This window comes from Antechinus flavipes, chromosome 6 (genome assembly GCF_016432865.1).
Source record: "Antechinus flavipes isolate AdamAnt ecotype Samford, QLD, Australia chromosome 6, AdamAnt_v2, whole genome shotgun sequence".
Taxonomy (NCBI): Eukaryota; Metazoa; Chordata; class Mammalia; order Dasyuromorphia; family Dasyuridae; genus Antechinus; species Antechinus flavipes.
In genome coordinates, this window is record NC_067403.1 from 35,785,473 (window position 1) to 35,799,306 (window position 13,834).

A 13,834-nucleotide genomic window follows, 5' to 3' on the forward strand; every position below is an offset into this window, starting at 1 on the left:
TGATTGTTTGAGGAGTAATGATGGATGGGAATGATTTCCATTACAAACCATGAAATGGTAGACATCTTAGGACTGTTTTGTTTTGATTAGATACTTAGAATTCTGCTATTACTGGCTCTTATCAATGAATGACTTAGATTTCCAAATACCTGTCATCGCCGTCACCGACGCACTCAGGGAAAGCCATGCTACAGCCAAATAGCATGATGTGCTGATAGCACCCAAGGCGGTTGAGATAACTGAAGAACTTCAAGAACTTTTCCAGTTCAGCTGATTTCACGATGGACACAGCGGATGTCGGAGTAGTGTGGTTGTAAGGCAGAATTTGACACTGCCTGTTGACAATGTTTACACAGGCACCTGTGAAATAAGAAGGATCCAATTTAAGATTCAACAAGCCAGTTTTTAAAATGATGCGCTCTCTCATAAATCAGGTTGCTGTGACGATAAGCAGAAGACACATTGAAAAAGATAACAGTAGTTGACATTTATTTAAATCACACTTTTAAAATGTTTTAAGAGTACTTCATGTTCATCATCTCGTTTGAGCTTCTTAACTCTATAGGATAGGTTAACATGGACCTAATGATTTATGATGCATCCTATCCAATGGTCCTCACAGATGCTCAGCAGTCTCGTTAACCCCATCATCCCATTCACATCACTATTAGCCCCATTCCTTCTGTCTCTTCTTAAAAGTCCCCACTGATAACTATGTACATATATACACAGAAAATAAATGACCTAGCTTTCTATTTCTTGGAGAAGAGTCCATTGAATTTAATTCATAAGATAACAAGTAGCATGACCTAGCAGAGAGATCATTAGACTTAAATCTCATCTCGAACCATGAAAACACAACTCCTCAATTTACTCATTTACGAGGTAGGGATAATAGAATATTGTAAATAAAGAGCTGTGGAAACCTTAAATCATAATATGAATATATGGATGCACCATTAATGTTTTTATTTTTCTCACATTATATGAGATGGATCTGTTACTCTATTGCTGGTTTTTTTTTAATTTAAGGTTCAGAGGACTATTATGCAGGTGGAAAAAAATAATTTTTTTGTAACTGAATAAAAAATCTTAGGATATAAGTTCTTCTGTGAGGCTCATGAAAAGCATCTTTGGAACAACTCCAGTAGCAAACAGAACGAGAGTGATATGTACCTCATCTTGTTCCCACATGGTTCTAATTTCTTCTTCTAGGCCTCTATATTTTCAGACAATCTCATTCCATATGGATTTGAGATTATGAAAGCTATTATTAATGCTATTACAAGATTTAGGGCTAAAAAGGGACTTGGACATCATGCAGTCCAACTTCTTATTTTAAAGAAAAGTGGGTCCTAAGGATTTGCCTAAGATTCTACAGTAACTAAGCAGCAATGCTGAGATTCAAACTTGACTTAGATCCCCATCCTTGACATTATCTCTTGGTTAAATTCATACACCATTTATTAAGGACCTTCCATGATTAAAGCCATCCAACAGGAGCTTCCTTAACCGCATCTGAGACGTCTCAGCATCGCCACCCACACTTTCCCTCTCATCTCAGGGCAGAGGCAGTCCAACTTCTTCACCATTGCCCATCTCCTTTTACCCTTGGCTCCTCTCCCTTCTGCCTCATCCCGAACCTTGTTGCCACAAGCAACAAGGAAGAAATTCATTTCTCTCTTTCCACTGGCTCCTTTCTATGTCTATAGACATGTTCAGCTCTTTCTGATCCTACAAAAGCTTTCCCTTTATATTCCATCTCCATCCTATCCAATTTCTACCCTTGCAATCTATCTTTTGTCCGTGTGACTTTACCAAAACTACTCCCCGAACCAATGATCTTTACTCAGTCATCATGACTGAAAAGGCTACGTACTAAATACTAGCTCAGAAGGGAGATTCAGATGAGGAAGAAATTGAGTGGCAGCTCCCAACAGAGCGTCAGAGAACTCAAATGCACTCAGCAAGATAGAAAAGTCAAGAGGGAATACAATCCTAAGCCAACTTGAGAGACAGCCTGTGCAAAAATATAACGTCATGCTGACCATAGGAAGCAGGCTAGTTTGCAAAACAGAAGTAATGTGAAATAAATCTGGGAAGATGGAGTTGGTGCTAGCTAGCAGAAGTACTGGAATTCCAGCTGAGCTATTTAAAATCCTAAAATACATTGTGTTAAACTGTTGTACTACTCAATATGTCGGCAAGTTTGAAAAACTCAGCAGCAGAAAAAACACTAGATTGGAAATGGCCAGTTTACACCTCAATCCTAAAGAAAGAGAAAGGCAAGGAATGTTCAAAGGACAAAACAAATGCTCTCATTTCATATGTCAAAGTCATAAGATTAAGAATCTGCGAGCCAAGCTCCAGCCATACATGAACCAAGAATTACCAGAAGAGTAGGCTGGTTTTTGAAGAGGCAGAGGAACTAGAAACCAAATTGCCAACATTCACTAGATTATGAAAAAAGCAAGGGAGTTCCAGAAAAACACTTTCTGCTTCATTGAAGCTTCTGAATTAAATTAAATTAATTAAATTTAATTAATTAAATTTGAATTAAATTGATTAAATTTTGAATTAAATGAATTGAAGCTTGAATTAAAGCTTTTAACAGTGTGATCCAGATTTTATATTCTAGGGCTCAAAGATCACTGTAGATATCCACGAAATTAAAAGACACTTGTTCTTTGGAAGGTACTCTTTCCTATGGCAAATCTGGAAAGCATACTAAAAAAGCAAAGACATCAGCTTTCTGACAAAAGTCTACATCAGTGGTTCTCAAAGTCTGGTCCAGAGCATCCTGGGAATCTCTGAAATCCTTTCAGAGAGTCTACAAATTCATAATTAGTTTTTATTTTTAATGTGATCAATATCTATAACTATAAACCACATAAACAAAAACTCTTTGGAGAAATCCTCAATCATTTTTAATAGGATAAAGATATTAAGAACAAAAGTTTGAGGACCACTGGTCTACATAATCAAAGCTAAGGTTTTTCCAGTAACAATGTATGGTTGTGAAAGCTGGGCTATAAGAAAAGTGGAGTATTCCTCAAAACTTTTGAATCATGGTGCTGAAGAAGACTTTTGAGAATCCATTGGATAACAAGAAGGTTAAATCAATAGTTAAAGAAATTAATTCTGACTATTCATTGGAAAATCAAATAGTGAAGCTGAACTACTTTGATCACATAATGAGAAGATAGGATTCATTAGAAAAATCCTGATGTAGAGTAAGAATGAAGTCAAAAGGAAAATAGCATGGCAGAGGATGAGATGGGTAGTATCAAAGAACCTTGGACAGACTTTAAGAAAAAGTAGAGGATAGAAGAGTCTGTCATACTATGGTCCATGAGGTCAGAAAGAGCTGAACATGAATGAAGATTGGGGAGGGTAGGTTGGGATAAAATCTCATTAACAGAATGAGGAGTTTGTGTTTTATCTTAGTCAAAAAGGAGCCACTGGGGAACACTGAAGAAGAGAGTGACAACTAAATGTTGAAATAACAGAAGGATTATAGATGGGGAAACCTACTGAAAGAGAAGTAGAACTAAATGACCTGTAAGATCCTTCCAACTCTCAGATAGGATGATTCTAGAGTAAATTATTGGGCTTTACATTTCTAAGATTCTATATTTCTATGAATTTACCTGGGGAAAAAGAACATACACTCAGCAATTAGTTAAACTGTAAACAAGTATGAATGATAAGATGCATAAATGAAGTCACAGAAACTGAAATGAGCATTTCAATCAATAATTAAAAAGAAGGGGCAGAAAGTAGGGCAGACCTAACATAATAAACACAACTGGGTATTTGATTAGAGTCAAAAAACATGAGAAAGAAGGTCATGGAAATTTTCTTAATTCCATGTAACTCAACTCAAATCTTGTGGCTTATTCACTAAGACATATTTGATTTCATTATCCTTGTGTTCACATGAGTGGCAAATAGCATTATTATTCTGGGAGTGATCCAATCTTTCTCAGACTAACTGCAACATTAGATCTTTTTTATGCATTAACTCCTATAGCAATGGATTTTCACAGGCTTACTCCATGCTGTGCTCCATGTGAAACCATTTCTTCTGTGGGTTGCAGTGGTAGAGTACTTTTGGAAATGTGCCACGTCTATTATTCCATCTCACTGCCCTGGCCAAGATGAAAGACTCTGGAAAAAGTTTCTTTTTTTTCCATTATATATCCTTAAACTTTTCAAGTCAGTGAACCGAGAGACTAATGCCGATATGTTATAGGTCAGTGCTACTTGATGGGATATGAAAAAGCAAATGTGCATAAATAACAACAATACCTCTGCATGCTACGTTGTTTGTATGAGAAAAGCTCTGATTAATATGACATCCTTTCAAATAAAAACTATGTTAATTAGAGGAAAAGCAAAATCCCTAGATGCTGACCTAAAAACAAAAGAAAAACAGAAAACTGTTGTAAAGAACAAGTAAATGAAATCAGCCATTCAGTTGATTTCTGAGGTGGTATGGTGCAAGGAAATCACACTGGATTTGCGGTCAATTTAATACCCATGTCTCTGAAAAAGTGCCATAGCTTTCCTAATTCTCGGTATATTAAGCTATAAAATAAGAGAGTTGGACTGGATCAGCAGTGTGACATGAGTATACCATACATAAGGAACCCTGCCAGCAGCCTGACATAAAAACCACCCATTAAGTTAATAAAATATTATCATATTTTATTAAAACCCTATTATCTGACCAATGAACAAGTTGGCTGATTCCAGGGTAAGGTTCTAACTCATATTCAAATATTAATATTTATTTTAGAGTAAGACTTATTAAATACCTCTAAAGAAATGATTTAAATACATACATATATTTTTAACATCATTTTATCATCCCAAATCTACCTTCTCACCATCCCATTCCAATCTCCTATCTCCAAGTGATAAGACAAGAAAAACAAAACCCATTACAAACACATGTAGTCAATCTAAGCAAATTATCACATTGTCTCCTATGTCCAAAAAACATTTTTTTCTCATTCTTCACTGAATCTTTCACTTCTCTATAAGGAGGGGTAGAATTCTCTTTGCTGCTAAGAGTTCAACATATTTATATACTGCAACTTTTTCACTCACTGCACAATTTATAGGCACTACCTCAGATTCCTATTCTTTGTAATTTCAAGAAGAACTATAAATACTTTGTGCCTCCTTATAACTTTTTTCGCTCAGAGCTAATCCCTCTCTTCACCCATCTTTCCTTCAATTCTTCCTCCTCTCTTCTCCCTTTCCCCTCCTATGTCCATTGGAGCTGAATTGTTTTCCTGTAAAAGCAGATAGGTGGTATGGTAGATACAGAGCTGGCCCTAGAATTAATGGAATCTGAGTTCAAATTGGGTCTGAAATACTTAGTAACTTTATGACCCTGGGCAAGTCACTTCACCCTGTTTGCCTCAGTTTCCCCATCTGTAAAATGAGCAGAAGAAGGATATGGCACACGACTACAACATATGCCAAGAAAACCCCAATGGGATCAAGATGAATCAACAAAATTACAGCCTAACTTTCTGTGGATGTATTCTACCTTCTTTTGACTAGTTCAAATGAGAGTTAGGTTCAAGTATTTCTCCCTTCCCTCCTCATTTATATTTTGTGTATGTTTGTGTGAGCTGATTACATGAAATAATTTTCCCTAATCTTCCTTTATATTCCCCACAGTGTATTCCTCTTTCTTTCTCTTTTTATTCTTTTTTAACGCTAATAAGATAAAATAAAACCATTCTTGGGTCTTGTTTAATTGGATTCCTTCTATGAACCTTAATGATGATAGGGTTCAGAGGAAACATATGTATCATTTCCCCATATCTGAATATAAGTACTTTATCCTTGTTTAGTCCTTTATCATTGTTCATTCAAGTTTACCCTTTTTATGTTTCTTTTCACTCCTTTTAGACTTCAAAGTTTTCCTGTAGCTCTGGTCTTTTCATCAGAAGATCTTTGGAAGTTCTTTATTTCATTAAAGATCCATTTTTTTCCCTTTAAGCATTATAATCAGTTTTCCTGGACAAGTTCTTCTTGACTCTAAACCCATATCCTTTTTGTTTTCTGGAATGATATTCCAGTTTCTCCAGTCCTTTAGAATGGTGACTGCTAAATATTGCGTGATCCAGAATCTGGTTCCTTAGTACCTACATTATTCCTTTCTGGATACTAGCATTATATTTTTTCTTTGACCTGAAATCTCTGTATTTTGTTGATAACACTCCTGAAAAGTATTATTTAGGAGGTTCTTTCAGGAGATGGTAGTGGATTTTTTTCCACCTTTCCCTCTGATTTTAAGAAATCTGAACAATTTAATTTTTTAATACTTATTTCATTAACTATTTCTCAATTTCATGTAAAAACTTAATTCTTTTTTTAAATTTAATTTCCAGACAGTAGATTAGTACTTAAATTACTACTTTGCCTTAAATTACTCTTCATCAGCTCTTCCTTTCTCCTTGAGAAAGCAAGCAATTTAATATTAATTATATCTATGATTTCATGCAAAATATATTTCCATATTTATTCTATTACCAAAAAAAAGACAAAAAAGAAAACAAAAATGATTTTTTAAAAACATACTTCAATGTACATTCCATTTACTGGTTCTTTCTTTGGAGGTGGACAGTACCTTTCATGATGGGTCCTTTGGAATTGTCTGGGATCCTTGTTTGGATCAAAGTAGCGACCTTTCACAGTTGATCATTCTTAGAATATTATGTGTACACTGTGTACACTGCTTTCCTGTTTCTGTTCACTTCACACAAGAGCATAAAAGTTTACCCAGCTTTTTCTGAGAGCATCCTGAGCGGTTTTCTTTTAATATTTCTTGAAATATGACATGTAGGTATTTTTTGGGTCATGCATTCAGACAGTCCAATGAATTCCATTTTTTCTTCTTAAACTGTTTTCTAAATTGTTTTTGTTATGCGATACCTTATATTTTTATTCAGTCTTGATTTTATTTTGATATTTAACATTAATAAACAAATACTTAGTATTTGCCTCATAGAAGTAATTGACTTTTATTTATTTTATTATTAATTTTCAAGAATTTTGATACTTGGACAATGTTTTGCATTTCTTCTGCCAACCTGTTAATTCTATCTCTAATTCTTTCTTCTATAGTTCTTTTTTCTTTTCCAACTTTTTTCCTCAAGTATTCTCATTCCATTTATAAAAACATTTTGAGCTTTTTAAAAAACTGTTATTCCAGAAATTCTAGTTGAGATTGCATCCAATTTGAGTTTTACTCTAAGGCACTTGTTTGTGATCATTTTGAAGTTATCCTCCTCTTCTCCTTTTACATCTTGAGCATCCCTACTATTATAAATAGTTCATTATAGTGGATAATTTTTTTTTTTATTTATCCATTCTTTCAGCTTACTCCCTCTGAGTTTGGACTTGATATGATGGCTGGGCTCTATCACATTTCTGAAGAATAAGTCTGTGATGTTTCTTTCTTATAATATTGAACATTGTGCCAAGTTGATAAGATCTTGTGGAATCATAAGATTCCAAGATCTTATGAACAGCCTTGGGACTTGAAAGCTCACAATGTTCCCAAATCATTTTGATTCAGGATAAGTCTCCCTACCCAAGGGAAACCACTCCCCAGGTAAGTCCCCTAAGTCCCCTTTTCACTCTATCCTGGATCAATAACCTAGAACCAAGTAGCTGGTGACAAAGCTGCCCATCATGGTGTCTAACAATGGGTCTGGTAGAGCTCTGGTACGGGACTTCTTCTTACAATAGCGTACAACTTCTTCAAAAGCACTACATTGTTTGGGGTAACATACTCTTGACCTGATCCTTTCTCCAAAGGATCCAAAGACTCAGTGTGACTTTGTCTGGATTTCTCCATCAGGATTTGATCTGCCACATTTTCAAGATGTCTGCAGGAGTCTTTTAGAGAGAAGTTCACTATACTACTTTTTACCATCCTCCATCATTTTCATAATAATATAAAATTAAGTTCCTTCTGTTTTTTTTCCTAGTAGAGCACATGGTAGTTAATCCATTGTTCCATACATTTTTTCTTTTGGGAGAAGGAGAGTTCATACCATTAGACATTAGAACTATCTTACCATAAGTTAAAAACTATTTGACATGCATGTAACATATACATGCTATGAAACTAAGTGAAAAAAAAGGAATAAATTTTGATCAGAGGCAATATGATGCATTTCAAGCTGCATGACTAAAGAGATCAGATTCACCTTTAACTTCAGAGACTTTGAGAGATCCATTAACTTTATAACTGAAATCTTAACTCCTTCATTAGAGCTCTTCTGCTCTTCTTCTTAGTGCAAATTACTCTGAGCAACTCTCAACTGTATTCATTCAATTCTGTCAAGATCACCAGTTTCTGTTGTATTCAACTCAAGAAATTTTCAAAGACATGACCCAATTTGGTTTTTTTTACCCCATTACTTCAAACATGACACAACTTTTCATGTGGCCTTTACTGTGGCTTCAATTTATACCAACAATCAGTAACAAGAATATTGCTCAACTTTGTCCTTCAAAGTCCTTCATAAGGGCTTATTTAGAAAACATTTCATCTCTTATCCTACCACCCTGCCAAAAACCTCTGTTGCTTCCATGCAGATATATTCACTTCATAACCTTCTCATCTAATTATTTTTTCCGAACCATGCTGACTGCAATATCTTTCCTATATCAGACTGTAAATCTTCTCTCCCATCAATCAGTTCCTTAAATTCTACATGTCAGATGAGTGTTTTCCTAAATAATTAGAAGAGTTATAATAATTCCTAACAGGATCAACTTCTTCTTCACTTACTGCTTTCTTTAAACCTTAAACATATATGTTTAATGTCTTTGCTGAATATTTACTCATTCACCTGCATTTCCTAGGATACAAATAAAGTTTGTCTAAATCACTTAATATATATTTAACTTATTTTTAGACCTAGTTTGGGTCCACATACAAATATTCATATAATTAATGCTTTGCAGGATGATGTTAAAAAATTCAAATTGGATTTAAGATTTTAAAAATCATTTTCCTAGATAATACTTTACTCCATGAAATCTCTTATAATTAAGACAACTTAAATTAAAAGATTGACTTAAATTTGGATTTACAGATGTTGTTAGAAACTAATGGTAAGCAAGTAAAACAAATCAGGACTCAGTCCTTGTAGGAAATTTGGAAAAAAAGAGAAAGGAAACAATTTAGTAAAAGATCTCCAAATCTATTAAAATTGAACCTTATGATTCCTGTTGGAATAAATCAGCTAGATGCAATACTTGTTTTTATCTGTTTTTTGCCTATTCTGTTCTTTCCTTCATATCTTCCCTAAAACTGTGACCCACAGTTATCTGAAACCCAAAATAATTATTTAATGTAATATGACTAATCATATGAAATGATTAAAGCAAATTAGTTTTGAAGAATTCCACATCTAAGGAATACATCAAGATTCAATTAAAGATTCAAGAAATGTGCACATAAAAAGCCCTATTTCCAAGAAACAGGGCCCTTCCACTGATTTCTCCTCCTCACCATTTTATATTTAGACCCAAGTGTATTGTGCGACCCACTCAGACTTTATTATTCTTGTATTTTTATTTTCATCATTATTTTATATTTATTGAGTACCCACAATTACCAAAGAGTAATTGTCCCAAGTCTTTCATGGTTTGCCACTCCCTTCTTTTAATCCAGTCCCAGTAGACTCACCACCGCAGGCTAGATTGCCCACAATGTAGGGAAGCCACAACAGTGCCTTCAAAAAACAACTTACACTGCAGGAGCCATCAGTTGACTACTTCTATGAGACACTGGACAATGGGAGTTCTCCCTTTTTGTCCTAAGGCTCTTTAACAAAAATACATGCTACAATGTGGATTAGTTGCGAGGGGTCAAGATAGAGAAGTCAGAAGCGTAGCTAATACAGGAGTGATGGTATGGGAAGGAACTGAGGAATGGATGGATCTGGGAAGTGATAATGAACATGAAGAACAAGATTTGAGGTTGCAAGAGAAAGATAAAATGATGACCAATTGGGACCAGATGAGGGAATTTCAAAGCTTATAAACTAGAAAGCAGCCCATTTGTGGATGACAGCAAAGAGAAGAGCATGGTCTAGCTGTAGTGGACTGGAAAAACAAGTCCTAAAAATGAAGAAGTGGAGAAATTTGGAGTTTCAGATGATTAAGGGAACCTAAGTATGTATGTTGAAGTGCCCTAGTATGAAGGCAAGAGAGTGATATATTGCGTAAGAAAGACTTCACTGAATTCACCAAGGAAAGAAGGAAAATATTTTGGAGTTCAGTGGTCAACAAATATCAGAATTTTGATTGGATGTTAAATGAGGATTTAGTGAACCTCAAAGGAGAAATTACTGAGTGGTGACGTTAGGGGTGGTAAAGGGGGAGCTTAGAAGGGGCAATGAGGAGCAAAGAGTCTTCCAATAACCTCTCCTAAGCCAGTAGCTAGGCGTAATGAGAAAAAGCTTTAATTTTAAGATGAAAGGAAATTTATAAAATAATAATAATATGCCAAACTTCAGAAATAATAATATTCAAAAATGGGATGGAGAGAGTATGACCAAATAGGAGTTTTTTTTTAATCAAACTTCTGCCTGTGTTTTTCGATGGCTTTTTTAAAGACCCCATTGTGACTCAAGCTGAATATTTTTAATATTAAAAATACCTGAATAAAACATAACTTTACACTAAAATCCTCATCCAAAAAAAAAAAAGAGTTGTACATGCTGTTTCAAGGACTAAGGAAAGGAAAAGGAGAAAGGCCTATTTTCCTCTTCGGGTCGTTACATTTTGAGAACACTAAACTCTAAAAAGTAGAGAATGCGATTTCTAGAAATTGGAGGGGTTCCATAGTTGAGGCTTGCAGATGGAAGAGGGAGGTCCTGCCTGGTTTTAAGTGTGTCTGTATACAATATGCTTGCTTTGATTTTCATGGTTTGACCCAGATTTCATAAATCAAACAAAATTAAAGGATGTCCAATTTCTTAAAGTTCAAAAAGTCAAGTAGTTTAATTTAATAAAACTCAAAACATTTATAGAATATGTTTTTAAAACATCTAAAACTACAATTTGAAATTTAATACATCAAACATGATCCTTTTGTGAAAATATCACCCTATATAATTCCAATTAGGAGGAAAAATGTTTTCTGAAGAAACATCAAATGTAATTGCACAGACCAACCAACCACCTTAGATATTTTTTTAAAGACAGACAAACACACAAGGAGAAATTTAGGCAACCCCAACACAGAAGATAGGGACAAAAATCTATTTTTAAAAAGACAAAAAATAAAAAACAAAGTGTTTAATTTTTTCCATAATGGAGTTATATGTAATAGGGAATATTCTATGCTTCTTGCCACTATGAGTCATCTGCCTTTTCACCCTGGACTTCCTTCATCTAGGAAGTTTCTCAAGCTATAAGATATCTCTGCCTCTTTGATCCTTTCCTAAATTCTTCAATTTGGTCTTTTCCTTTGGAAGCTGTATAAGATCCCTAGGTCAGCCATGTTTGCTCCTTCCCCCTAATTTTCCAGACTCCTACTTTCTTCCTCTTGCTCTTAGGTACTCCCTACCTTCTTCTACCTGTAAGCTCCCTTGTGTGGTTTCTTATCCCAATAGAAAATAACCTCTTTGAAGATGGAGATCATGTATCTTTTTCCTTTTATTTGTATTAGCACAAGGCTGGACACATGGTAAATTCTTAGCAAATGTTTATTGCTTGCCTGCCTGCCTGCCTTCTCAGAAGCTGTAAGGGGAAATACACCAGTAAAGGATCAAGAAAACATACATGGGTATAGAGCCTGCCAAACAATTCCCGAGTTTCTCCTTTGCCCTTGAGATCACTTTTAATTGGCCTTCCTTTATTTTCCTCAGAGAGGGAAACACTTCAGACACAAAAGGTCTCCCTCTCTAACTTCCTCAAGTAGAATAGAAATAGAGGCTATAAATCTTGAGAGAAATTTGAAAAAATCCGATTAACCAGAATATTTTGGAATGAGGAATGAAGAACTAAAATCAGGGTGGTGTTAAAGTAATTATCTAAAAACTAAATTATCTAAAAACTGAATTTATGCTCAAAGATTGGGGAATTTTTTTTGAAGAAAACAGATTCATTATTTATATTATTATCCTATATTTAGGAGTTACAGTGGCCTTGTGTGATACAAAGAAATGGTCTTAAGAAGGAAAAAAGCTAACATAAGCTCTAGCTCTTCCTGAGGATTTCTATAATGGCTTTTTACTTTAGAGTTGTTGAGATAAGGGCATGTTTTTGAGAGATCATATGATATAAGCAAAAGAAAATAATGAAGGTAGGGGCAACTAATTCAGAGCACCAGCCCTGAAGTCAGGAGGACCTGAGTTCAAATTTGGTCTCAGATACTTAACACTTCTGGCTGTGTGACCCCAAGCAAGTCATTTAACCCCAATTGCCTCAGGGGAAAAAAAAAAGAGAAAAAAAAATCATGAAGGTAAATGTGTTTCTAAGAAAGTCATTTAAGTTTCAAATTTAAATATATTTTCAACAAATATTTTTGAATCATTACAACTACCGATTACTATAAGAATTACTATTACTACGATAAATTGAATGTATGGCAAAAATAAAATAGAGAGCGTAACATGGGGCCAGGAAAACTTGGGGACTGGAACCCCTGACACATACTATGTGACTCTGGAAAAGTCCCTTAACCACTCAGTGTGTCAGGCAATTGTAAATGTGAATATATGGTCTTAATTAACAGAAGGAAGTTTCTCATTTTATCATCCCTCTCCTAAAAAAATCTTTTCATGATCTCAGTCTTGGAGGACTTTGGAGGACTTCTCCCATCACTCCATCACAAGGCGAAGGTAAAATGAGTTTAAAAGACTGCAGGAAGAGATTAGGGCTGAAAGCTCCAGGAGCTGTCTCTCAATAATTGTCCTCCATTTCTCTGTACCATAAAACGCTGATGGTCACAGGATAGACCGTCTCTGCAGTGCAGAGAGACTGAAGGAAATGTCCCACAAGTGGGATGAGAGTAAACTCATCAAGGCCCCCTGAAGACACTTGACTTAGTGATTTGAGTGCAGTGTCACCTGGTGGACACATCAGAAGTTACACTCCCTTTCTGATTTGTTTATTGACAGCCTGCTTTTCTGTAAAGGAGCAGAAAGCAGGTCGTGAATTAGTGTATATTGTTTAAATTCCCACATGACTTCAAGCATCACCTAAGACACACAATCAAGTAACCAATAAGCCTTTAAGTGTCTACTCTGCGGTAGCCACTGCGCTAAGTTTTTAATAAATCCTGTTTAACACACTATTTTCACTTTTTTGTGTTCTTTTTTTCTGCATGGTTTTTCCTTTATTCTGATTCTTCTTTTACAACATGACTAATGTATAAATGTATCACCTAAAAAAACCTGTTTAAAATGAAATCCCAGCTCCTTTTCTCTATCGATTATTTTCATTTTATCCTGTATTATTTGTACTCTCGGTAAGCTCATTGAGGGCAGGAACTGGGTTTTTTTTTTCCCTTTCTTTGTTTCCCCGGGGCTTAGTACAGCACTAGGCATATTATAGGTACTTAACAAATGTTTAATATTGATAGAAGAAAAGAAAAATAACCAAAAATATGTTTAAGATGTATATAATTGTCAAAGACAGAGGGAAAAGTATGTCAGCCAATAAATATTTATTAATGTGCCAAGTTGGGTATATGAATATGAAAAAAAATGGTCTGTGCTCTTAAGTCATCCAATGACAGCAAATATAATATAATATTATAATATAATGTAATTATATTATA

The 13,834-nt window shown here is 34.9% G+C and overlaps 1 protein-coding gene across 1 annotated transcript in view; it reads right to left on the bottom strand.

Moving 5' to 3' along the window:
- CORIN (corin, serine peptidase) overlaps positions 1-13,834 on the bottom strand; it is a 197,020-nt gene that overhangs the window by 118,481 nt on the left and 64,705 nt on the right. Inside the window, exon 4 of the mRNA XM_051965220.1 lies at positions 150-360. Coding sequence (XP_051821180.1) covers positions 150-360 — 211 coding nt within the window. The remainder of the gene's footprint in view (positions 1-149; positions 361-13,834) is intronic.